This window comes from Meriones unguiculatus, chromosome 7, assembly GCF_030254825.1.
Source record: "Meriones unguiculatus strain TT.TT164.6M chromosome 7, Bangor_MerUng_6.1, whole genome shotgun sequence".
Lineage (NCBI taxonomy): Eukaryota > Metazoa > Chordata > Mammalia > Rodentia > Muridae > Meriones > Meriones unguiculatus.
Window position 1 is genome coordinate 83375780 of NC_083355.1, and position 25500 is coordinate 83401279.

A 25500-nucleotide genomic window follows, 5' to 3' on the forward strand; every position below is an offset into this window, starting at 1 on the left:
GCGCGGGGACCGGGCGACCCCCGAGCGGGCGGACGCGCTTTAGGAGCGGGCCGGGATGAGGGTGTCAGCGCCCCGAGGGCGTCCGGGGTGGAGCGCGGGGGGCGGGCCCAACTGCGGGGCCCTGCGGGGCAGGGGGTCTGACATCTGGGCCGAGGGCGCGCCGCAGCCAGCCAGCCCCGGGGGTGGGGAGTCGGGAGAAGCCCAGCGGCGTCCAGCTGTGCACACGGGAGGAGGAGGAGGAGGGCCGAGGCGGGCGACCCCGGGGGAGAGGGCCGAGAGTCGCGGGCCTCCCGCCGCCGCCCGGGCGCCCGCGCCGCGGGGCAGCGCCAGCCTCCCCGGGCCGACGCAGAAACTTGTTGCAACCCACAGGCGACCGCGGGTGCCCCCGGCCGCCGCCGCCGCCGCCGGCGGGGTGGGTGGGCGGGCGGGAGGGAGGGAGGGGAAGGCTGGCGGACGCCGCGGCGAGCTGGTGGGCAGACCCGGAGTCGCCGCGTAAGCGGGGCCGGCTCAGTGCGGTGCGGCAGGCGCGGCCGTGCGGCGGCGGAAGTCCTTTGTTGCAGCGCCGTCCCTGGCGGAGCCCGAGTGCCTCGGCGCAGCCCAGCCGAGCGCCGCGCGCCGTCAACTGCAGCCCCGCGCCTCCTCGCCTCCGCCCGCCTTCTTCCCCGCCTGCCCCAAACTCCTCTCGGACCTCCGCGGCCGCGCGTCCCGCCGCGCCCGGTGAGTTCCTCTGCCAGTCGTCGGGGCGATTTGCGCAAACTTTGGCCGGGGGACGGGGAGGAGGGGGGTGCCCGGGGCCGCGCGGGGCCTCGGCGGCGGCGGCGACCGGTGCGGGGGAAGCCGGAGCGTGGAGGGCGCGCGGCGGCGGCGGCGGGGAAGGGAGGGAGGGAGCCGGTGGCCGAGGCGAGGAGGGAGCGGGAGGAGGGGGCTTGCGGAGCCCGGCTCGCCCGGTGCCGGCGATCGGTCCGCTGCGCGTGGCCTCCCCGGGTCCGGGACGGACTCCCCCTCTCCAGGCGACTTCCCAGATTACTTCTTTTCCTTTTTTTTTATAATTTTATTTGGTGGTGGGGTGGCGGGGGGGGGGAGGGGAGCTGGAGGCGGGAGGCCGCGCTTGATTGACGGGCCCCGGAGCGCGCTTCGCTAACTTCCAGCTGCGGCTGGGCGGCCGGTGGGAGGGGAGCGTCCCGGAGCCCGGAGGGCCGCAGACTTGGGCGCGCTCCGAGGGAGGAGGCGGCTGGGCCGCGCGGATTCCAGCCTCGCTCTCTCCCACCCCCCTCCCGTCGGCCACCCTTGCTCTTTTTTTGTAGTTGTTGTTGTTGTCGATCGGGTCCGAAGAGGTGGGTCTCGGGGTCTCGGAGGTTTTGCTGGGTACGAGGTCACCCCCACCCCACCACCCCCGGCGCGCGCGCGCACACACACATACACACACACACACACACACACACAACGCCCCGAGTTCCGAGAAGAAAGTGCTGTTCGCCTCCAGCGGTGGGCGCTTCCAAGTAGAAGAAGTTGTGGGAGAGGCGGGGAGCGAGCTGGGTGGCGATCGCGAGTCCCGGCGGCCGCGGCGTGCGGGCGTGGGTGCCCAGCTCGGCCGCCGCTCCCAGGCTCCCTTTCCACCTGAGCCGCCCGTCCACGTGACCCGAGGGCCTGACAAGACATTTCCCAGCCCGGACGCGTCGCCAGCCGCCTGACGAGGGTCCTGGTCTGCAGGAGATATTTGTACTTGTATGTGTGAGTGTGTGATCGTGTCCCTAAACCCGAGTCGTCGCCGGGAAGGTGCGCGGAGATTCTCCACCGTATGATGTGTATGTGCCGATGCCACAGCATTTCCCCCTCTGACACTGGAGTCTACAAAGCGTTCCAAGTGGTTTGGTTTTTCCCCCCCTTTTTTTGAGACAAGGTCTGGCTAGGTAACCCAGGATCGCGTAGGCATAGTTCTCCCCCTCCTCGGGAAACCCTAAATTCAGTGGTGATAGAGTCGTGAGCCAACCACGCCTGGTTTTCTGTTCTGAAGCTCCGAGACTGCTTAGAATTTCCTGAGCCGAAGTTTGAGGCACCCTGAAGTAGATCTGGAGGAACGGTGTGGTGGTTCTGACAACTTTAAAGCAGCCATGGCTCCTTTTTTTTTTTTTTTTAAAGGTATAAATTTCTCTGAAATTTTGTCACTTCAAAAGGATGTGTTCTGGGGAAATGGGGAGAATGGCGGTGCTGGAGGTTGAAACCCGGGTGATGGATGGCTGCATGGTTGCCCGGAACCATAAAACTTCCCTTTTGAATCACTTGCTGTTATCTCCTAAAGCCTCAGTAATACCGAGTGACATTAGGAGCTGCTTTAAGAGAGGCTTCTTCCACTTAAATAGATGGAACTAGAGTAGACAAGAGCTGAAGTGCCTTTCCAACACTTAATAAGCAGAGATTCTGCAGTACGGAACGACAGGATTCCTCCATTGACCCCCAAGTTTTACAGGGTATGGTTGTGCACGTCTGTAATCCCAGCACTTCCAGAGGTTGGTTCAGGAGTTCGAGGCCAACCTGGACCTGGCCTACGTAGCAAGACCCCTTTTTTTTTTTCCAGAAAACAAAACTCGGGGGCGGGAGAGATGCTTAGTGGTTAAAGGCACTTGCTTTTCTTCCAGAGGAACTAAGTTAACTCCCCTCCCCCTCCCCCACCCTCATCAGGCCACTTAGAACTAACCACCTATAACTCCAGTTCCAGGCACCTGCGTGCGTTCCCGGGCTCTAGTTAGGGCAACTGCACACATGATTAAAAATAAAACTAAAAGCCTCATGATACCGAGTAAAACCCAGTGTGGGTTCATCATTGCCCAAAAAGAGAACCCATTTTCAGTTAGGGCATGAGCACAGATTCTTGACCTTGGGAGGGGGTGTGTGTGTGTTTCATAACAGTTTCTCTGTGTATCTCTGGATATCCTGGAACTCACTCCATAGACCAGGCTGGCCTTAAATGCAGAGATCCACTTGCCTCTGCCACGGATTAAAGGCATGTGCCTCCACGATTGATGTTTTTTGTTTTATTTTGTTTTGTTTTGCTAGCCACTCACTGTTTGGTCCAGGGCTGCCATTAGCCTTCTGTCCTGCTTCCAGCTTCTCAGCTAGTGTTGGGATAACAGGTCTGTGCCACCACGACAGGCTTTTGACCTTATAGGGTTTTTGTTTGTTTGTTTGTTTTTTGGTTTTGTGTTTGTGAAACAGGGTCTCACTATGTAGCCTTGACTGACCAGCCTACAACTGTAGACCAGGCTGTCCTCGAACTCCTAGAAAGGTGCCTCCCTAGGCCCATAGTGCTAGGAATAAAGGCTTGTGCTGCCAGACCTGCTCATGACCTTGTGCTTTTATTTCATGGTAGCTGCTAAATGTTTCTGCTTTCTCACTCTCTACTTTTGTCAGTTTCTAGTACAATTAGGGGCTTTTTTCAAAGTGTCTGGCAACACATTTCAGGAAAAAAAAAAGTTGCTGTCTTTTTTTCTTTTCTTTTTTTTAAAGGCCATTCTCTGGCCAGGGCACAGGCTACACATTTGGCTAAAAGAGGAAAAAACATTCATGTTAGAAATGCAGGACAGTGATTATTATTTTTCGGCTGCAGTCTGTTGTCTTGGGGGCATTAAATATGTAAAACATCTGCTTGGAGTTCTCTTTGGCCTCTAGTATTTTTTGGTAGTTTCCTGTGGTAGTGTCTCTGGCAATAAAATAGTGAAAATGCTTTGCTATTCATTCATATGTTTTTATGTGAGCCTAGTTATTTATGTCTATTTTCCCACAAAGTGGAAATGCCTTTTCAGTGATAAAAGTACACGTTCTTTATAAAAGTTCAATCTATACTAAAAGTACGTAGAATACAAAACTGAAAGTCATTCTGACTCCCACTCCCCAGAGATAATCACTGTGAACAATCAATTTCTTGTTTAAAAACATGAAGGTGACATCTGCACGGCCTCGTGCGCCTCGTGCTTCCCTCTTCTCATAAGGCAGACTTGTGAGACTTGCCAGGTAGAGGAAAAGAGAGGGTTTTTGCATTTAGCTGTCACATCCAGTAATTTAGTAACGTGAAAAATTCCATGTTCGGTAGGGCTGCTGTTTTAGGTGAGTCCTCATGAAGTTTACCTCGGTGGGCTTCTCACCCTTTGCAAATGTTGCAATCCATTACATGATGGATTTATGCAAACTAAACTCTTTAAATCAAACTAGGAGAGTTTCCTTTGAGAGTGAGTGGATACACTTACCACAAAGACCATGCCAAGATACCCCTGTGCCTTTTTTCTGACGGTGTGGTTTCCCCCGAGATCAGCGTCCAGAGCTACAAGAGCTACAAGGTTTGGAAGGAAATTAGAGGGACAGTGGGCATTAATGACGCTGTTATTCTAAGTTGTGGCGTGAAAGGACTAGCAGTGGGGAGTGGGGGAGGACAGTGGCCTGAATTTCACCCACATTGGGCATCTTCTGTATTCAAGGTAGGTTTCTAAGGATCCTGATACTTTGTCCTGTAGTCACTAGAAAGTGATTTAGCCTGGTGTGTTCAGGAAGGATGAGCTGTGAAGCTGGTTTTCTAATAAAGCTCCAGAGCAGCAAAGACTTCATCACGGTGGCCACTTGAGGGTGTTGACATACCTTTTTAAAAGCACTGCTGAGTGAATATAAGTTGTTCTCCAGATCATATTTGAAGGCTGGAGACAGAATTTAGTAGTGGTATGCTTGCCTGTGATGCCTGGGGCCTTCGGTTCAATCCCCAGTGCTTCAAAATATAATAATGAGTAATAGAAATTAAAGAATAGCAGGGTATGGGGATCGTGACTTTAATCCCAGCGCTCAGAAGGCAGGGGCAAGTGGATTTCTGTGGGCTCAAGGCCAGCTTGGTATACATAGTTCCAGGCCAGCTGCATAGTGAGACCCTGTCACCGAACAAAACAAAGCAACCCCAAAAATATGAAATAATAAATGACTAACTATATTTCTTTTTAAACTAAACACTAGACAACATGTGGGGTGCATGTTGTCCTTTTTAAGACCTGGAGAGCTCCTTCCCACTTGGAATGGCCAACAGTTGGGGCAGGCATGGATGGTCAGCAGGTGGAAAGGGAGATACAGAAGGGGTGCATTCTGTCTGGCTGCAAGATAAGACAGTGCAAGAATGACGGGAGCTTTTACAGTGGTGGAAAATGTGACTGTGGGAGCCTTAGAATGTTCCAGAGGGGCGTTTAATAATCATGCCCAGAAAATGTTGTCTGGACTGCAAAAACTGAAATGCTGCGCTTTGAAGCAAGAGTTAAGAACGTCGGGCCCCAGCTTCTTACGCGATAAACCCTTAGCTACTATGCTTGTTTTCTTCATTCACAAAATAAGGATAATTTAAAACCCATCTCAGGGTCAGGGTGTTGTGGGTATCTGTTAACTAATGTATGGAAAGGGCCTTTCGAAGTTTCAGTGACAGCCATAAGCAAAATAAAACCTGCCCTCTTCAGCATTTATTCCTTGAAAAGCCGATTAAATATCAGTTAAATGCCAGGCAAGCACTAGGAGCTGGGGGTGTCCTGATGATGGGACACCTTGATCTCAAGGAACATACAGTAAGTCAAGAGTACGTGACTGGAACGACCCCCAGGTTAAATGATCATCATTTGTCTCTCTGGTTCACCAGGCGTGCGTTTGCAGCCCAGAAAAGAGGTGCCTGCCCCATCCTGGCTCAGAAAGGACTCCCCAGAGACGGTTCAAAGGAAAGGAATGGCATGTCTGAAATGAGGGCTTTTACTTCTCAAGTGTTGTGGGTTGGGAAACTCTTTAAGAGATTTAAGGCCCAAGAATGGATATTTTTTTTTAATGATAAATTTTATTGGTTTCCTTTATTTTAATTAGATAGGGATTTGGAGTTTTTCAGGCTGTGGTGGCACATGCAGAGGCAGGCTGATCTCTTGGAGGCCAGCCTGATGTACATAGTGAGACCCTTTCTCCAAAACAACTTTGGAGTTTTCTCAGTTTTGGTTAGAACCAAACAGAAACCACTGGAGCTTCGGAACTGGGAAGAGTTGTAGGCTCTGCAGAAAGGAGGAAAATGGGAGCAGTGCATTCAGCAGCTTTTACTGAATACTTACATTCTAAAATAAAGACTGAGCCAACAGCCTGCCTTCCAGTTGCTCACACGCATAGCAGTGTGAGTGCACAAAGTGGAGACTTTGGAATAAGTAAAAGACTTACGAAACAAACCCTAACAAATACAGTGTGCTTAGCCATGCGGGAAGGGGACCAACTTTATGGTGTCTCTTAGGTCAGAGGTGCCTACAGTGCCCTCTGGTGTCAGCAAATAGCTATACTTCCTCTAGGACAGAGGGCTAAAAATGGAGGTATAAAACACCTTTCCTCTTTTATGGGAGAGAAAGGAGAGTTCAAAACGTCATTTTCTTCCCTCTGCCTTCTGTGTGGATGAAATCCTGTTCTAGACTTGGAATCCAGTTGAACTACAGAAACGGCTCATTGCTGTTACTTGGTAACATTTATTATCCATTGTCCTGCCATGAAGCCAAAGAATTAAGTTATGTAGGTTGTTTCACTGAGTTGCCTAGTTTTATAGTCTCTAACGGATTAAAATGGTGGGCAGCACATCAGCATGCTTGAGAAATGACAGCTGTTGGCTTGACTGGGGGAACAGAAACAGACAGACAAGCTGCAGTCTACAGAAGAGCGGCAGTCTGACAACAGTTTGAGTGGGTGCAGACAGTCCCTATACTCGGCAAGGCTTATTGATGATGGTGAAGTCAGCCGTTGCAGTCACAAGAGCTGTTAGTAATAGGAAGGGCCTAGACTAGGGTGGAGACCCAGGTCTTACCCTGATGTCCACTAACAACTAGATGTAACTTATTGTTTGACCTCTCAGAGCAGCGTTTCTCAACCTGTGGGTGAGACCCCTTCGGGGGTCGAACAGCTCTTTCACAGGGGTCACAATCTGTATGTCAGCTTTTACATTAGAATTCATTAACACTGGAAAATCACAAATTATGAAGTAGCAACAGAAATAATTTTATGGTTGGCCGTGTTCACAATGACAGTTAGGCAGCATTAGGAAGGTTGAGAAAGAACCACAGTCTTAGAGCTTTGGTTTGCTTTCTGATCTGCAGAGTTCTAGGCTGAGCTTGATTTCTCATGAAATTTTTTATTAAAATTGCATTCAATATAATTCACTTTTAAACATTGTCGTTGCTGGTTTATGCAGGAGTCCTTGGCTGAGTTGACAGTCCTGCTTTAATCGTTGACAGGTAGGATTTAAGCGGTGGCGAGGTTCCCTGGGAGCCACTGACCGGGAAGAACTGTACCCATGTCTAGCAGTGCCAGTTTACAGGACTTTGTCTTCTTTCTTCCACTTAACCAACATGTACCAAGTGCCAGCCACGTGGGAAGACTGCTGGGCACAAGAACACAAAGGCCTTTAAGTGCTGTCCTGTCCTTGAGGGCTCCGTATAGTGGCCATTACTGTACCATGCTGCTCCGTAGATCAGTGGGTGCCAACGACAAAAGCTGTGCCTCAGCGTTGTTGAGGCTGATGCAGGCACATGATGCTTCAACAGACTTTTGGGTGTGAGCGCAAAACTGATCCGCCATTTATAGCATTGTTTCTATGGGAATGTGTGTTTCAGGTTCCAAATAACTTAAAAATAAGTTTTGGAACATTATCCAATTATAAATTCAGAACTTCCTGTTCTAAGTACTGAATTTAATAGCCAGCCAGAATGCCTGGTTTAAATAGTGAACAGTATTTTTTTTTTCCACTTGTCGCTTAAGTGGCTCAAAGTAAATAAAACCTTTTATCTTGAGGAATCTCTGTAACCGGTTATTCCCACAACTGTCTCTGTCCCTGTGTAGCCCTGCTTCGTGGAACTGCTGGGATTAAAGGTGCGTGTCCCCACTGCTTTATGTTCGTATTGACAAGAGTGCTTATCTAGCGTGCCAGGGGCCCTGGGTTCTGTCCCAGGCACTTGGTAAACCAAGCATGGTGCAGGCCTGTGATTCTAGAACTTGGGAGGTGGAAGGAGGAGGAGGAGACGTCAAATTTGAGTTTGAGGCCAGCCTAGTCTACGTGAGCCCCTGACCCTATAAATCAATCAATCAATCAATCAAGCTTCCATTAGTGTCCTTCCTAAGGTTATAGCCATTCAGATGACGCTGTGCACTTACGTGATGGCACCTGAAATCAGGACCTGTCCCTTGTCCTTAGTTGGTGGTCTTCACAGAAGACTGTACTAGATAATGCCATCGGAGGTACACAGGAGTCCTTGTCTGTAGTCCCAGTACCTACCTTGCCACAGTTAAGCTGTAGCCGGATGTTTGCTTTTTATGGAATAAGACTCCTGGGCTTAGGTTAAAGTCTAGGCTCTAGGTTGATGGCTGTCTGAATTGCTTAATCCGGTCGCCATGTTTTGTGACCATTTTTGACTTTTAAAATGAGCTGGCAAACATTGTCAAAGCAGTTTTCAGTTGTAGTGTGAGACGAGTTGGACCGCTGCCTCCTGATTGCCGGACTACTCACCTGGCTGTCAGATATTTGAATGCGAGCTGAGGGTTTTACTTTCTGCCCCAGCCCAACTGCCAGCTATGATGAACGTGTTCTTCCAGTGAGAGCTGGTAACACAAGCAAATACAGTGGCAGATTTTTATCACAGGTGAAATGTGAGGGTTGTGTACGTGAATAAACTTCTTGACGAGCTACCTAAATGTAAAGCTTACTGAATTTGGTGACGTTTTTGTTCCGTCTTGACAAACAAAACAGGGTCTCACTGTGTAGCCTTGACTGGCCTGTAACTCACCATGCAGAAGAGGCTTGTCTGTGACTCACGGCTCTACCTCCCAGCTCTGGGACCGAAGTCACGCCCAGGAGCGCGTCTTCTAGATCTGTTTCTTCTCTTATTTTGTGTGCAGGAGTGTTTTCCCTCTATGAAGGTTGGTACACCACGTGGCCGCTGGGGTCTAAAGAGGGCTTCAGATTCCCCTGGGACTGGAGTTACAGTTGTGAGCCACTGTGAGTGCTAGGAACTGAACCGAGGTTTCCCGCAAGGGCAACCACTCAGTGGTTCTTAACCACTGAGCCACCTCCCCAGTCCCAACATTTTTTTTTTTTTTTTTTATGTTATAAATTTTTCTAAAAATTGAAAGGCAAACTTTCTGGCATTATTACAGTTTGGGATGAGGTGAGATGGGTAACCCTGCCTGTCCTTGAACTCTATAGGCTGGCCTGAAATCAGGGACCCTCCTGACTCTGCCTCCCATGTGCTAGAATTTAAGGAATGCGCCACCACACCTAGCTGCTTTGCGTGTCTCACAATAGGGTGGGAAGACAGGAATTTGACCAACCTTACACCAACATTTTGACTCTTGTTCTCCACTTCCTGCCTACATGCAGAAGGAGATCCATAATCTAGGGAAGAAAGCTCCAGGTGTCCTTGGGTTTTGGGATACCTGTGCCTTTGCTGGTCTCAGTACCTTTATGCAGTAACTGATTTATTGGGTGAATAAATGTGCATCAAAGTGCTCTAGAGGCTGTTTTAATTGTAGTGCTTATTTAGGTTAATGTGACGGTTGTGGATTTTACTAATTGAACACTGATTATAGCCTCATGTTTGTAGCTGGCTTTCTGTATGTCTGTATTCATTTTGAATAGTGGCTGAATCACTTTTTTTTTTTTTTTCCTTTAGCTAAGAAGGAATTTTTTGACTGTCGTTTGGCTTTTTCTTGGAAGGAAACCTAGTTATCTGGTTAGATTTACCTCCCGGTGCTCCAGTACACATGGCCACCATTACAGCGGCAGCCAGGGTTGTTTCCTTGAATTCTTACATGGCAAACACCACATCTTACACACGAGCCGCATGGTTGCTGGAGTTCTGTAGCTCTTTGTTGTTCCCACCTTAGTCCTGGGTGGAGTGATAGTGAGCTGGATGCAGAACGGGAGCCCAGGACTGGGACCGGCTCTGCCCGCCCTGGCTCTGCTGCATTGCCTCACTCAGTTTCACCCCTGCTCCGAGTTGGCATCGCTAGGTTTGTTTCAGTTTCTAACTGTTAATGCTAGAAAGTCTTTTTTTAGAACGTTTGATCCTTTCTGCTTCTCTCTTTATTTTTCATTAGAAGTTTCTGTGAATCCTACAGTGGAATGATTAGTGACCCCAAAAATCTCACCTATTTAAAATGGGCGGCTCAATGTTGTGTATTTTCTTACCTTTTGCATTCGGTTGTATTATTGTGTAGATTTGTTTCATAGTGCTAGCTCTAGTTGTAACATAATACATAATTGTTTCTGTGCCTTCGTTTGAAGATTTATTTCAGTTTAAGTGTGTGAGTGTTTTGCCCACATGTGTGTCTGTACTACATGCTTTCCTGGTGCTTTTGGAGGACAGAAGTGGGCGTTGGATCCCATGGAACTAGATGTCATGAGTCACCATCAGGTGCTAGGGATTGAACCTGGGTCTTCCACAAGACTAACAAGTGCTCTTCGCTGCTGTGCCGTCCTCCCGGCTTCTTTACCAATGTATTTAAAGGCTAGTAAACCTTGGCATATTGCCTTAGTGTCATTAGCTCTTAGAGAGAACATGAATGAAGTCTTTGAACATATGTTGCACTTGTATTTAGGCACATCCTCAGCTTAACTGTGGATATCCAAGACACAGGTTTGACACTTGCTACCTTCTTGAAACACTTGGTTTGGCTTCTAGGAGACACAGTGGACTCTTCTGTGCCTCACAGGCACCATCTCCCTAGCCCTGTGGGCGTTTAGGTAGGGAAGTGGGAAGGGAGACAGTAGGAGCCTGTGTGTGTGTGTATGTATATATATATAATGAGGTATGTGGTTTATGGGTGATCTGTGAGGAAAGATAATAGCAAAGGGAAACAAACGTACTTGGTAGTCTCTTAATGACTACTACAAAGATAGAAAAGTTTTAGAGCTACATTTTGGTGACCTGGCTCATGAGTGTAATCCTAACAGTCTGGAGGCAGAGGTGGGAGTGTCTGTGAGTTCAAGGTTAGCCTTGTAGACATAGCACATTCCAGGACAAGCCAGGGCTAAATAGAAAGACCTGTCTCAAAAAAGAAAAGAATGAACTTTTTTTTTTTTTTTTTTTTTTTTTTTTACTGAACAGCTTGTTATGGTTGTTGGATTTTATTGGATTTTATTTTTCTTTTATGTGTACAGATTAAAAGTTGAGACAAAAAGTAGAAAAGTGGGGTTTATTTACTGTTTCATTTGCTTTTGTTGTTTGTGTCTTTTGAATTAATGTCTGTTCCCTTTCAAATTTATTATGTGAGCACTCGGAGAGGAGAGACAGAGGTAGGCAGATCTCTTGAGTTCGAAGCCAGCTGGTCTGCAAAAGTCCAGAACAGCTAAGGCTACACAAAGAAACCCTGTCTCAAAAAACAAAAAGTAAAATAATATTATAGGTTTTTCCTCTAGGATGAAAACAATATTTATCTATCTTATTTTTCGTTTTTAAAGACAGGGTTTCTCTGTATAGCCTTGGCTATCCTGGTCTCTCTCTGTAGACCAGGCTGGCCTGCCCCTGCCTTTCCGAGTTCTAGGATTACAGCCATGCATCACTTTGGTGATGAAAACAACTTTTGTATGTAAATGTTCATTTGTGTTTCTGTGTGTGTTCCTGTGTGTGTGGAGGCCACAAGTTAACCTCTCAGGTGTTTATTCCTCAGTTGCTACCTACCTAGTGTTTTGAGACAGGGTTTTTCATTGTCTTGGCGCTTCTAAGAAGGCTAGTTGGCTGGCCCAAAAGTCTCATGGGTCTGCCCTCATGCCTCACTTTTTAAATATATGGTTTCTAGGGGTCCTCATGCTTCTGGATGGGTGGATGGATGGATGGATAGACAGATGAACGGATGGACTAACTGATTGGTTGATTGACACGAGGTATAAGTAAGTAGTCTTGGTTGGCCTGAACTTACTGTGTAGACCAGGCTGGTCTGGAATTCATAGAGACAGACCTTCCTGCCTCTGCCTCCTGAGTGTGGTGGATACTAGGGGCTAAAGGTTGCCCCACCACCTCAGGCCTGTCAGACCCTTCTGCTTTCTACAACAAGCACTCCATCAACTGAACTAGTTCAGGTTTGGTTTGGGTTTTAACTTAAAAAAAAAAACATATATCAAGGATTTTACTTTGGATGCCATTGTTCAGTATGAGACGATTGAAGAAATGGTTAGATATTTTCATCTTCAGATTTAAAAGATGGTTTAGGCATGTTACTGGCTTTTGCTTCATCAGTACAGGAAACAGTGCTTTGCTTGTAATAACAAAAATTACGCAAGTCAAAAATCATGCAAAAAGTGCCTTTCTGAAACATGACTGTCGTGTCTTTGCTCACATAGGTCTCATCAGTAGAAGATGGCGAAGCCCAGCCACAGCAGCTATGTCCTTCAGCAGCTGAACAACCAGAGAGAGTGGGGCTTTCTCTGCGACTGCTGTATAGCGATCGACGACATTTACTTCCAAGCACACAAAGCCGTCCTAGCTGCTTGTAGCTCCTACTTTCGGATGTTTTTCATGAACCATCAGCATAGTACTGCACAGCTGAATCTCAGCAACATGAAGATAAGCGCAGAGTGTTTTGACCTCATTTTGCAGTTCATGTATTTAGGAAAGATTATGACTGCTCCTTCCAGTTTCGAGCAGTTCAAAGTGGCCATGAATTACCTCCAGCTGTACAACGTTCCTGACTGCCTAGAAGACATACAGGACTCGGATTGCTCTAGCTCAAAATGCTCATCTTCTGCCTCCAGCAAACAGAATAGCAAGATGATTTTTGGGGTAAGAATGTATGAAGACACGGTGGCTAGGAATGGCAGCGAAGCCAGCAGGTGGTGTGCGGAGCCCAGTTCAACGGTGAATACGCCGCACACCAGAGAGCCCGAGGAAGAGTCCTTACCGATAGCAAGCTTTCCTGAGCCGCTGTTTGATGTGTGCAAAAAGAGTTCTGTGTCCAAACTATCTGCTCCCAAGGAGCGTGTGTCCCGACGCTTTGGACGGAGCTTTACCTGTGATAGTTGTGGATTTGGCTTCAGCTGTGAAAAATTGCTGGATGAGCATGTGCTGACCTGTACTAACAGACATTCGTACCAGAACACAACAAGAGCTTACCACCGGCTAGTGGATATCCGAGACGGGAAGGACGGTAGCATCAAAGCTGAACTCGGCGAAAAGGAGTCTTCCAAAACGTTTTCTGCACAGACAGACAAATACAGAGAAGACTCGAGCCAGGCGCCTGATGATTCAGCTTCGACCACTGCGAGCAGAAAAGGCACAGTGGAGTCTGGGCTAGCTGGTGAAGAAAAAAGTAGAGCTGCTGAGACGAAAAGAATTATCATCAAGATGGAGCCAGAAGATATTCCAGCGGATGAGATGAAAGACTTCAACATTATTAAAGTCACTGACAAAGACTGCAATGAATCCACTGACAATGATGAATTAGAGGATGAACCTGAAGAGCCGTTTTACAGATACTATGTTGAGGAAGATGTTGGCATTAAAAAAAGTGGTAGGAAGACCCTAAAACCTCGGATGTCCATAAGCGTGGAAGAAAGAGGTGGTTTAGAGAACATGAGACCCCCTAACAGCAGCAGTCCAGTACAGGAGGACACGGAAAACGCTTCCTGTGAGCTGTGTGGACTGACGATCACTGAGGGGGACCTGTCATCCCACTACTTAGCCAAACACATCGAGAATATCTGTGCGTGCGGTAAATGTGGACAGATCCTTGTCAAGGGCAGACAGCTTCAGGAGCATGCTCAGAGATGTGGAGAGCCCCAGGATCTGACAGTGAATGGGCTAGGGAACGCTGACGAGAAAATGGACATGGAGGAGAACCCCGACGAGCAGTCTGAGATAAGAGACATGTTTGTGGAAATGCTAGATGATTTCAGGGACAATCATTACCCAATAAACAGTATCCAGAAAAAACAGTTATTTAAACATTCTGCTTGTCCTTTTCGGTGTCCTAATTGTGGCCAGCGTTTTGAAACTGAAAATTCAGTGGTGGAACATATGTCTAGCTGCCTAGAACAAGATATGTTCAAGAGCGCCATCATGGAAGAAAATGAAAGAGATCACAGACGAAAACATTTTTGTAATCTGTGTGGAAAAGGATTCTACCAGCGGTGTCACTTGAGAGAACACTATACTGTTCATACTAAGGAGAAGCAGTTTGTTTGTCAGACATGTGGAAAGCAGTTTCTAAGAGAGCGTCAGTTGCGTCTGCATAATGACATGCACAAAGGCATGGCCAGGTATGTCTGTTCCATTTGTGATCAAGGAAACTTCCGAAAGCATGACCACGTACGGCATATGATTTCCCATTTATCTGCTGGCGAGACTATATGCCAGGTCTGCTTTCAAATATTCCCAAATAATGAACAATTGGAGCAGCATATGGATGTTCATCTGTATACGTGTGGAATATGTGGAGCAAAGTTTAACTTGAGGAAAGATATGAGATCACATTATAATGCCAAGCACTTGAAAAGAACCTGAGGGGTTTTCTCCTGTACGCATGCTTAGTTGCTAGGCAGAACACCAAAGCAAAAGGGTATGAGTTATTTAGAAGCTGATTTTATAAGAAGTGTTGGGAAGATTTCAAGGCCCTTTTACTTTAACATTTTTGTTTAGAACCTTAAGTACATTTTAGGCATTAAATGTTTATCATTTTTATTGCTTTTGAGAGCATTCTTGTTCCTAATTTTCTTACCTACCATTAAAATTACTTTTCAATGTAGACTAAGTGGCTGTTATCCCTTCAATAACTATTAAACTAGGTTTTTTTTTATCAATAAGGTAATAACTTCACTATTTCTGTGTACTTTCATTTTTAAGATTATCCTATGAAATTTTAAACCCAAGATCATTGACCATTCCTGCTTAAATTTTTAAAGAATTTTTAAATAACTATTTAAAACTATTCCTATTCATTTTTAGCTTGTTTTGTTTTTTGCTTTTTGAGTTTTTTTGTTTTTGCTTTTTGGCTTTTTGACAGTTGTATAGTGGGGTGGCTACTGTTCATTCTCCCTTATCAATGAAATCTATATTCTTAAATTGACAAACTTATTAGGCAAGTGAGGTGCACTGAATCTGACCTTTAAGGTTGACATGGGCTCAAGCTTGGCCTGAGATTGATGGACCTAAGGAAATTCCTATAAATGAGCATTTCCTATAATTGATAAAATGTTATCATTTAGTAATCACATTTAAAACTTATATTAAGTGTAAATCCCAATGACTTTCCCTCACTTGAGAAATTAGTGGGGATAAGCCATTTTGTTTTGTGATAATGATTTTAACTATGATAGTTAATTAAAAAGACATCTTGTATTCATTAAAATATTTTAATTTAAAAATATTCTGATTTCTAAAGTGTGTTAGTTTATCAATTATTTTGTTTATAAATAGACTTTAATAGCTCTTTAGGAATATGACATCTAAAGAAAAATGAATTTTCATTTTTAAAATTACTTTGGAACTGAGATTTGAAAAAGCTGCCATGTATATTGATAAATCTAATAAAATAAAGAAATCAATTATAAATCTGGTTGTTCTATAAAAGTAGAGTCCACAAAAGCGTGTTGTGTTTTACACTAAGATTTGGAAAAATTGTGTTGTGGCAAATTGCAGTTTCTTCTCTATGCTTTATATGTCATTTTCTGTAAAAGATGCAAGGTTTGAGGACTATAAAATAATCACAGCATATAAACGGAAACAGCTTCTACTTTTCAGGTAAAGTAACCACATTGTTAGTTGTTGACAGGGCCTATCCTACCTCAGTTACATGTGAACTAAAACACTGGTAAATAACCCACCAATAAACATGTCTACCCAATAGAATGCCTTTTCATGTGGATTGCTTGGGACGCCCTTCTTCTGAGAGGAGCTTTAGTCAGCATCTCTCTTTAAACGTAGTTTGAAAGCACTGCTCTCTTTTGCTCTCGTGGTATTTTAAAGGTAGGCAGATCCTATTTTCACATGCTATTTGCATAGAAGCGCAAGTTGCCAAGAGAACTGAGAGATATGTTGGTGAGGTCAGGGTTAGTTGAAAGTACTAGAGCCCAGTGTGAGCAGAGATCTGTGGGCGCGTGTTGAAGTGTTGGTGAGGACAGAATCGCTCAGGAGCGAGGACAGTTAGAGCATGAGGTCATGAGAAGAGGCACGAAAGCATGAATGAGATCTTGAGAATTGTTTTTGAAGGCTACAGAGTTAATAGGAAAAGCTGGAAAAGTCATTCCTTTAAAACTGATTTACAGTGTCTGAGGGGACCTAATTTTCTTTGGGGTGACTTGTCAATTTCTGTGGGAAACATTTTCCCATAGTTTAAAAGGCATTTTCTAAATACTCCCCGTCTTTGAAGAAGGAATCACTGGGCGTGGTGGCACACGCCAGCACTCTGGGAGGCAGAAGCAGGTCTCTGTGAGTTTAGGGCCAGCCTGGTCTACAAGAGAGCCAAGGCTACACAGAGAACCCTGTCTGGAAGAAAGAAGAAGCAGGAATCCTCTTTTTCACGAGGAATAGAGATTTAATATAGTGTTTTAGCTGGTGACAACTAAGAAATTGGCAAACAAATGTATAAACATAATCTAACTTTACCCAACAGTGTCTTTGTTTAGAAAAGCCATATTTGATTTTATGTTTTCTATTTCATGATATATGGTATACATGTTTTTACATGTTTTTTGGGGGAATTAAGCTACAGGGTAGCACAGGTTTCTTCAAGTAAAATGTACAGTATTTAAAAGACAGGGCTCAGGTAAAAAGGTACTTAGCTTGTAAAAGGGAATGAAAACCATCCACCATTTCCTTTCCCTTTGATCCTCTCCCTGCCTTCCTTCCTGGGCTGGGGCCAGAAAACACTGCCTCTTTTGCTATTGCTGCTCCTCTTGGGTTGTGGAGACAGACTCGAGGCTGGGATTCGCCTGCTGCTCCTGCCTTTGATATTTCACACATTTAGGATCCAGATTTTCAGATCTGAAGCAGAAAAGAGAAACTAGAATAGCATCTCTTCCCTTTGTTAGTGACAGTATTTTCCTTTGAAGGTCCATTTCTGGAATTTATTAATAACAATGAACAGTCTAAGTGGATTTTCTTCCTGGTGCTCCAGAGCAAACCCAGAACCTCAGCATGCCAGGAAACCAGCCATTCTGCTCCTGTGCTGGAGTTTCCTTTTTGGAAACAGTAGAAGTCCTGGAGACTGGACTTCAGAACTTTTGTGTTTAGTTGGTTGGTTGGTTGGTTGTTTTTTTGAGACAGGGTTTCTCTGTGTAGCTTTGGCTGTCCTGGACTCTTATTTGTAGACCAGGCTGGCCTACAACTCCCAGCGATCCACCTGCCTCTGCCTCCCTGAGTGCTAGGATCAAAGGCATTCTCCACCACATCCACCTTGGACCTGAGTACTTACTAAAGTAGAAACAAGGCCGAAGAAAACTAGAATTCAACTTGTAACCCTCCCATTTTTTTCCCTTGTAGCCCAGGCTGGGCTGTGACTCACTGCTTAGCCCAGGCTGGTCCTCTGCCTTATCCTCCCAAATTCAGGAATTACAGGTGTGCGCTAAAACACTCAGCCTCTCATGTCCTTTCAGGCTCTTTGTTTCTTGACACAAGGTCTTGCTTTGTAGCTTAAGAAAGGTTGGAAAAGAAGTCTTTTCTTTAGCCTTCCTTTGGGGATGCTGGGATTACAGTAATGCACCACCCAGCTAATTTGCCATATTTTTGAAGTGGAATTTTTCAGAGAAATCCACATGGGTAACATGGTATTCAGCAGACGTTTAATGAGAAAAAAATAGTAATAATGAACAGTTTGCCTCTAGGCAAAAAAAACAGATTAGAAGAAAGGATTCCAGAAGGGTGCTCGCAAAAGACTTATTCCGGTAGTTTATGCCTGTAATCCAGGATGCAAGGGCCTAGGCTAGGTTCAGGGCTACCACTTGAGTTTAGGACTGTGGGGGTGGGGGGTGGGGGTGGTGTTTACATGGTTAGACCTGCCTGAGAGAAAGGAACGATGCTGACGAGGACGGCTTGTAAAGAGAACAACAGTGGGCTTGAAAATCCATGATTCCGTTTGAAGCAAAAACAGGAACATGAGCCAGGCCTGGTAGTACACAGCGTCAATCCCAGGAGAAGCAGGTGGATCTAGGGGTTCCAGGACAGCCACAGAGAAACCCTGTCTCAGAAAGACAAGAAACAGAGCAGCAACAAAAAGCTGGAGAGATGGCTCAGAGGTTAAGAGCACTGGCTGCTCTTCCAAAGGCCCTGAGTTCAATCCCCAGCACCCACATGGGCCCATCCATAATATCTGCTGCCCTCCTCTGGCCTGCAGGCACACACACAGGCAGAATGCCACATACATAATCTTAAAAGTGTTAAGCTTGAGCATAAGTCAATGTATGGGAGTTGTAGGCTTTCAGGTCATTTGATTAGGCTAATCTAACTAACTGAAACACCCAATGGACCCGTGATTATGATCCTGCCAAGGATGGGCCCCAGGAGCCTGGTGGTGGTGGTGGTAGTGGTGGTTGGTAACCGCCTCACCAGTTAAGCTATATTCTTCATACGCTAAGAAAGTCCCGTATTTACTAGATCTCTGAAAGACCTTCCTACCAGCCAGTGTAACGGTTGAATTTTGAAAAGTGAAACCTGCCATCGTTAACAAAAGATGCATCAGCTCCAAAAGACAAAGACCTGCGCAAGAACATGCACGTAGGGGCCAGACAGCTTCAAGTGTGACGTGACTGATGCCAACTGGGTTTATCCTCACTTAAGAGCCGGATGTGGTGATGTGTGCTTGTAAACCCAGCATTTGGGAAGCTGAAGCAGGAGTGTTTTAAGAACTCAAGGCCAGCCTGGACTGCATGATAACCTGTCCCAGGTTGTGTTTAAAGAAAAGACATTTCTTGAGGTTGAGGACAGCCTGGTCTACAGAGTAAGCTCCAGGACAGCCAGGGCTACACAGAGAGACCCTGTTTCAAAAAAAAGAGAAGAGAGGCCCTCCCTCCCATCTGTTTTAATCAGTTCCTCAACTTTGTTCACCATCCCCTTCTGTGTCGGGCTTCCGACACAGAAGTGTCGGAATGAAATGATGAAATGCGGGTTCTCGACCACTGACCAGGACTGCAGAGCAGTGGAAATGGAGGGGCCGCATCTTTGTAGCGCCTTACCCTTAGTGCTTGGTAGCTGAGGCTTCGTAAACTAGGTGTGCTGGTGTGGGTGGTGGGAAACGGACGGCTGACGGCGTCTTTTCTGTTAAGAATTTGATGTTTGCGCCCCAGATTAGGAAGCCCATAGCCTGCCCATAGTCAGGCTCTCTGTAGTCCCAGCACCTGTCTCTTCGGCACGTTCTACTCAGATGTTTGGCGCACGTACTTTTAATTAAGCCTCATCCCCTTGGAGGTAAGTATATCAGTTTTCCAAGTGTGGGGCTAAGGTCAAGAGACAAACTATTTCTCCTAAACGACACCTTTGTTTCTTTGTTTTTTGTCTTTGTTTTTCCAGACAGGGTTTCTCTGTGTAGCCTTGGCTGTCCTGGACTCAGCTCTCCTGGACTTTGTAGATCAGGCTGGCCTCAAACTGACAGATCCTCCGGCCTCTGCCTCCCAAAGTGCTGGGATCCCAGGTGTGCGCCACCACGCCAGGCTTACAGTTTTTGCTCTTAATTATGAAGATACATTCCGTCTACAAGGAAGTGCCTTTCCAGCATAGGCCACGTGCAAAGGTCACGTGAGGCTGTGCTTCCTGCTCGTCTGTCATCTGTGTTGCCTGGGAAGGTGGCTAGGTAATAGTGGGTACCTAAGGGCCAACCGCAGGTGAGAACGTGAGAGTGGAAAGCAAAATGTGATTTGAACGAGTCATCCAGAATGTTGTTTCAGACACAGATAGGAAGTGCTGAGGAATGTTTTGATTTTGCTTCATTTAAACTCAAAATATTGGGTGGCATAGTTACTGGGGGCCCAGTAGTCACTTGGGTTGGAATTGCATGTCTTCCCTTCCTTCTTCTGTTCCTGCTCATTGTGTTTTGATCTCTCCACCAACCTCCATTTCCTCATACTGGTTATGAGCAGATGAGTTGAAGAAATCAGATTACTTGAGCAAATTTCCCTGAGAAAAAAGCAAGGTAACAATAACGAGTTTCTTCTTTTTGCCTTAATAGATGTGGATAAGGGACTCGTTATTCTTTTGCCAGCAAACAGATTCCCTTCCCCCATTGGGATAGTGTGCCTGCTTTGCTAAAGGAAGCTGCTTAAAGACAAAAATGGGGCGGAGGAGTGGTGGCGCACATCCTTTAATTCCAGCTGTGGGAGGTAGAGGCAGGTGGATCTTTGTTAGTTTGAGACCAACCTGGTTTACAAATGGAGTCCAGGAGACAGCCAGAGCTGTTACACAGAAAAACCCTGTCTTGAAAAACAACAAAACAAAAAGGTAGTAAATATAATGAATTTAGCCGAGCGCAATGGTGCATGCCTTTAATCCCAGCACTCGGGAGACAGAGGCAGGTGAAATTCTTTGAGTTCGAAGCCAGCCTGGTCTACTGAGTGAGTTCCAGGACAGCCAAGGCTATACAGAGAAACTCTGTCTTGAAAAACAAACAAAAAAGACTATTCTTACAATGTATAATTCCACCTATAAAAACACCTGTATTTCTAGGCAAGCTCCTCAAAGGCAGTCTTAACCTACAAAAGAGGTAAAAAATGACCCCAGGAAGTGACAGCTTCATAACCACTCCAATGTAGCAGCACTTAAACCAAAAAATAGTTTAATAATGCCTTAGGAACAATATGTGGAGGCCAGGCACAGTGGCGCATGCCTGTAATCTCAGCACTTGGGAGGCAGAGGCAGGCGGATCTGTGTGTTTGAGGCCATCCTGGTCTACAAAGTGAGTCCAGGCCAGCCAAGACTACACACACAGAGAAACCCTGTCTCAAAAAAAAAAAAGACATTTTGTGTAATAGTCTGTAATGACTTATTTGAAAAAGGATAGAGTTAAACGCCTTTAAGGCGTATTTGGAAGCATGTTGTGTTTTTATTCTCCTTAAACCAATAGTTGATACCTGTTTTGTTTTGAAGACAGGGTCTCAGATAGCCCAGTGTGGCCTTGAACTCCTGCTCCTCCTGCCTCCACCTCTCAAGTGCCTGTATGGAAAGCATGTATGCACAGCCACAGTGCTGTTTCTGATGGAACAGACTTAAGCACCAGGATTATGAAAATCACCTTTTTCCTTCAAACACTTACGTTCCTTAATGTGAGAAAAACATTTTAAGGGACTTTTTTTTTTAAAGGATATTAGAATTAGGGCAAAACATTCCTGCAAAAATATCGCTACCCACAAGGGAAGGGCCTATAATCAGGATGTAAGGTGTATAAATTATAAAGAATTAAAAAAAATCACTCCCTAATATCAGCAGGACAGGGTCTGAGTTCTGGACCTAAGACTATTCTGGCCATATTTGTCCGCTGCTTTCATTTGTAGCGTACACACCCAGCCCTGTTTGGGTGATGGCTGAAGCCTGAAAACAGCTTTAAAATTCAGGGCCTCTGAGTGTCAGTCAGGTGTTTGTCAGTAACGACCCGCTGTGAAGCATCCTGTCTGAAAGGAAGCACTCCCTCCCCTGTGCTCTCACTTGCCTGGCAACCCAGCTTATGTTACACGTCTCGTGCACACTCATACTTAAAATCCTGAATAAGGAAAATAAAAGGTGCCTGTATCTGGAGAGTCATATCAGCAGTAATACTTTATACCTGAAAGGTGTACATTTGAGAAGGAAATCCAGGTTCTCGGAGCTGGTTCCTAGTTCCTACTCTGTGCCAAAGCTAAAGTATTCTGACCTAAGAAGCATAATGTTGTCTTGTAGGGCAGTTGACTTGTACCATTTTTCTTGAGTTTTGTCTTTTTCTGTGTGGCAGTGGTGCAATAGGGCCTCCTAAGCCTCTGGAGAAGTGACAGATCTGAATATGGAGAGGACATGGGGAAGAATTCACTCTGCAACAGATAATCTTTAAGTGCAGACCCAGGAAATCAGATCTGACGTGGCACCATCTTTTCTGTCTTCCTGACAAACGTCATCATCCCCAAAGTTCCAGTGGCAAAGATCCAAGGAAACTCAATAAAGATCCCTTTGGAATCACTTTGTTGTAACAAAACTGATTCACAGTGACTGTCCTAGCACCTATGGAAACTCTGCTAAAGAAAAGTGACTGTAAAAGTCATGTGACATCAGTGACCAGAGCGCCACTAAGATGAAACTTTATGCCATGTGTCTTCACCGTTCCCTTCTAGAATGAAAGGGCTTGCTAGACTACTGTGCATACATTATAAAGGGAGGTAATTACATATTTTCATGAACACATGTCATTCAAAACTTAAAATAACCACAATCATAGCTTATATATTAGGAAATGTAGTTAAGCAATTTAAAAGGATACTAAAAATATCTATAGAGTCTTAAGTAAAAAGAAATGGGTGCAGAAAAAGAAAATCCAAGACCAATTTTTTAACAAGACAATGTAGCTGTGGCGGAAACGTGGCACTAGGCTTCCTTGCTCCCTGTGAGCCAGTGACACACTTGCTTCTAGAGATTAGTGAAGCTTCTTTCTAATAGTCTCTCGAAGAACAGAGGAGTGTTATTACTCAGTAGTCGTAGATTTCACAAATAATACATTTTCTTCTTCTGACCTTACCAATACAATCCAATAGTGTAGAAGAAATTTCTGGTACTCTCAGAACTAGTGTATCCTGCCATGTTTATCTTCAAATTTCAAAATTAAGTATTAAATGAAATGATAATATGCTTATATAAAAAAAACTTTCCTCAGGAAACTACTTAGTGAGATTTGAGTCTGGCTATGGCTGCAAACGCTTTGCTACACACACACATTTCTTAACCACATGAATCATATGGCCATATTATTTCCTTATTGTGAAAATGCTTTCTTTTACTTTTTTGTTAACTGTGTGACTAATTCCTTATTGCTTCTTTGTTTTTGTGTGTATGTAATATCAAATGTTTAAATGCTTACTTTGTTTTTATGCAAAATTTTTGAAATATTTTAGTAAGTTACACAAAGAAACCTGTCTTAGGAAATGAACAGTGTGGTGGCTCACACCTTTAATCCCAGTACTTGGGAAGCAGGGGCAGGCTGATCTCTGTAAGTTCAGGGCCATCCTATCTATATAATGAGTTCCAGGCTAGCCAAGGCTATGTAATGAGACCTTGTCTTTAAAAAAAACAAAACAGACAAAAAAACCAAACAAACTTTTTAATTAAAAAAAGAAAATCCTAACTCTAAGGTAGTAATAACTTGAATAATCATTCTAGAAACTAACTGGCTGAAAACTTAGAGAAAGAATCCACAATAATGAGATATTGGGGATAGAGGAGACAAGAGAGGAAAGGGCAATCCACCAGAGAGTTCAAATACAGGGGCCAGGCATGGTAATGCATGCTTATAGTCCTAGCGTTTGGGAGGCGGTGGTGGGAAGATCAAAAAAAGTTCAAGGCCAGCCTTGGCTACAGAGTAAATTCAAAGCCAGCCTGGGTACATGAGACCCTATCTCAGACAGACAAAACATATTCCAACTATATGACTGTTTTAAGACAAAAAGTCTAGACAAGTGTTAGAGTTTAAATGCCCATCAGTGTTAATTTGGGGAATAAGCATATAGAACTTCAACCTTCTTAAAATACATAAGAAAATAGAAAAACTTCCCAGTAATTAAGCCAGATCAAGGTAGCAATGAGTAAACAATTTTTACTATGTTTTTATTGCACTAGATTTACTAAAAAAATGGTTTGAATTTTGACTGTACTAACTCCAAGTGTAATGACTGACAATGATTTATTTCTAAGTGGCATAAGTGCTTATCATTATAATGTTATTTTCTGTATGTTATTTTAAATGGATAATTTGGATTACATACAGTTATTTTTGTTACTTTTTAAAATCCATTGCTTTTGCCTAATAAAATTTCCTCCTCTACATTCAGAAGTTAAACTGTCTGTACATTACTTTCATTTGTATTGCATTGTTTTGCAACCTGATTCTTTTCAAACATAATTAGTCAGATAAGTTACCAACTCCTCCCATCTGCTAGGGTCACAGTAACTTCACCCAGAGAGAAATAGCTAAATTTTTATTGTGAATCCTGTTTTTTGGTTTGTTTTCGGTACAGAAGAAGGATTCAAAGATAGCATTTCATGGCAAACATGAAAACAGATTAATCGGGTTTATCCGAGACAAAATAATTATAAAAATCCGATGAGACCACTAGCTTTTTTCAGAGACTTAATTCAAAATAGCAAACATATTTTACTATTCAGAGAGGGAACTTATCTGGTAGCATTTGCTTTGCTTATTTTCAGGTAAGGGATTTATGTGTTGACAATGAAGGGGCAGCCTTAGTTAATTGGCCTGGCCCGCAAGGAACACGATTCAGGTTGGCATTCGAGGCACCGGCACCTCTCCTGGAAAGCATCTCTTCTGGGTCCAGGTCCTTACCTGTCCACGTGGGACATGCCAGTCTCCTTGCCCGTCTTCCTGTGTCTCTTCAGTTTAGTTGTGACCTAACATTTTTCTTTTCTTTCTTTCCTCACCAATAGTTACTGTGTGTGAGGAACCACAGCAAAGCCTTGTTTTTGTTGTTTGTTTGTTTTGTTTTGAGACGGGGGTCTCACTCTATAGCTCAGGCTGCCCTGAACTGGTGTTGATCTTCCTGCCTCTGCCTTCAGAGTCCTGGAATGACAGGTTTAGATCGCCAGACCAAACAAGACAGCATTTTTCAGGAAAAAACAAGTAGTGATTCCCCCCTCCCACTGTCGGGACAGGGAACTTTAAGAGCAGGTACTTTCAGGCTGGTGAGGTAGCGGCGCCGGGTTAAGGCACTTGCCGCCAAGCTTGAAGGCCTGGGTTTGACCCCGAGAACTGTGTGAACGCTAACTCTCTCAGGTTGTCCTCTGATCTCCAGAGCTTGTGTGCTCACACACCGTAAATATGTGTGAGGAAAAAACCAAAACAGTGAAAAAGTGACAAAAAAGGACACTTGAGACAGGAGGATCAAGGCCAGCCGGTGTCAAGGAGCAAGACCTTGTCACAAAAAGTGGTGGAGGCACTTCTGAGAATTATAAAACGGCACTGTTCCTTAGAGACCTTAACTAGGAACTTTAGGTGAGTGCCAGTCTGCTTATGCGTCCTCAAATTAGATGCTGTTGCTCATTCTTTTTTCTCTTCAGACCTCCTCAAGGCAATCCCAACTCTGAGGAAGGTTGTGCCTGGGTGGGATTAAAAGGATTCAGAACAATTTAGCTTTGTACACTGCTGCCAGCTAACACTGGTACACATGCACACACTCGCGGGCACACACACACACACACACACACAATGGTACACACTAACGCAGGCCACGTGTTAGCTCTAGAACTCTAGTGCGGGTGTTTTCAGATGTGACCCTGTCTCAGCTGTTAGGCTCTGCGATGTCCTCTGATT

The 25500-nt window shown here is 45.0% G+C and overlaps 1 protein-coding gene across 5 annotated transcripts; it reads left to right on the top strand.

Annotated features, from left to right (window-relative positions):
- Positions 1-579: 579 nt before the first annotated feature.
- On the top strand, positions 580-24012 carry Zbtb1 (zinc finger and BTB domain containing 1). Of its 5 annotated transcripts, XM_021635539.2 has the most exons (3): positions 580-717; positions 12362-14275; positions 21925-24012. In XM_021635539.2, the coding sequence occupies exons 2-3, from the start codon at positions 12378-12380 to the stop codon at positions 21959-21961; spliced, it is 1935 nt and encodes a 644-aa protein (XP_021491214.1). In that variant the 5' UTR covers positions 580-717; positions 12362-12377; the 3' UTR covers positions 21962-24012. The 5 variants fall into 5 exon arrangements, with proteins under 5 accessions (XP_021491214.1, XP_021491211.1, XP_060243657.1 ...); XM_021635536.2 differs by lacking the exon at positions 21925-24012 and having other exon boundaries at positions 12362-15566; XM_060387674.1 differs by lacking the exons at positions 580-717; positions 21925-24012 and adding an exon at positions 1100-1725 and having other exon boundaries at positions 12362-15566.
- Positions 24013-25500: the final 1488 nt, after the last annotated feature.

Excerpts from the sequence above, each read along its gene's own strand:
- Zbtb1 (XM_021635536.2), top strand. The coding sequence starts at position 12,378 with ATGGCGAAGCCCAGCCACAGCAGCTATGTCCTTCAGCAGCTGAACAAC.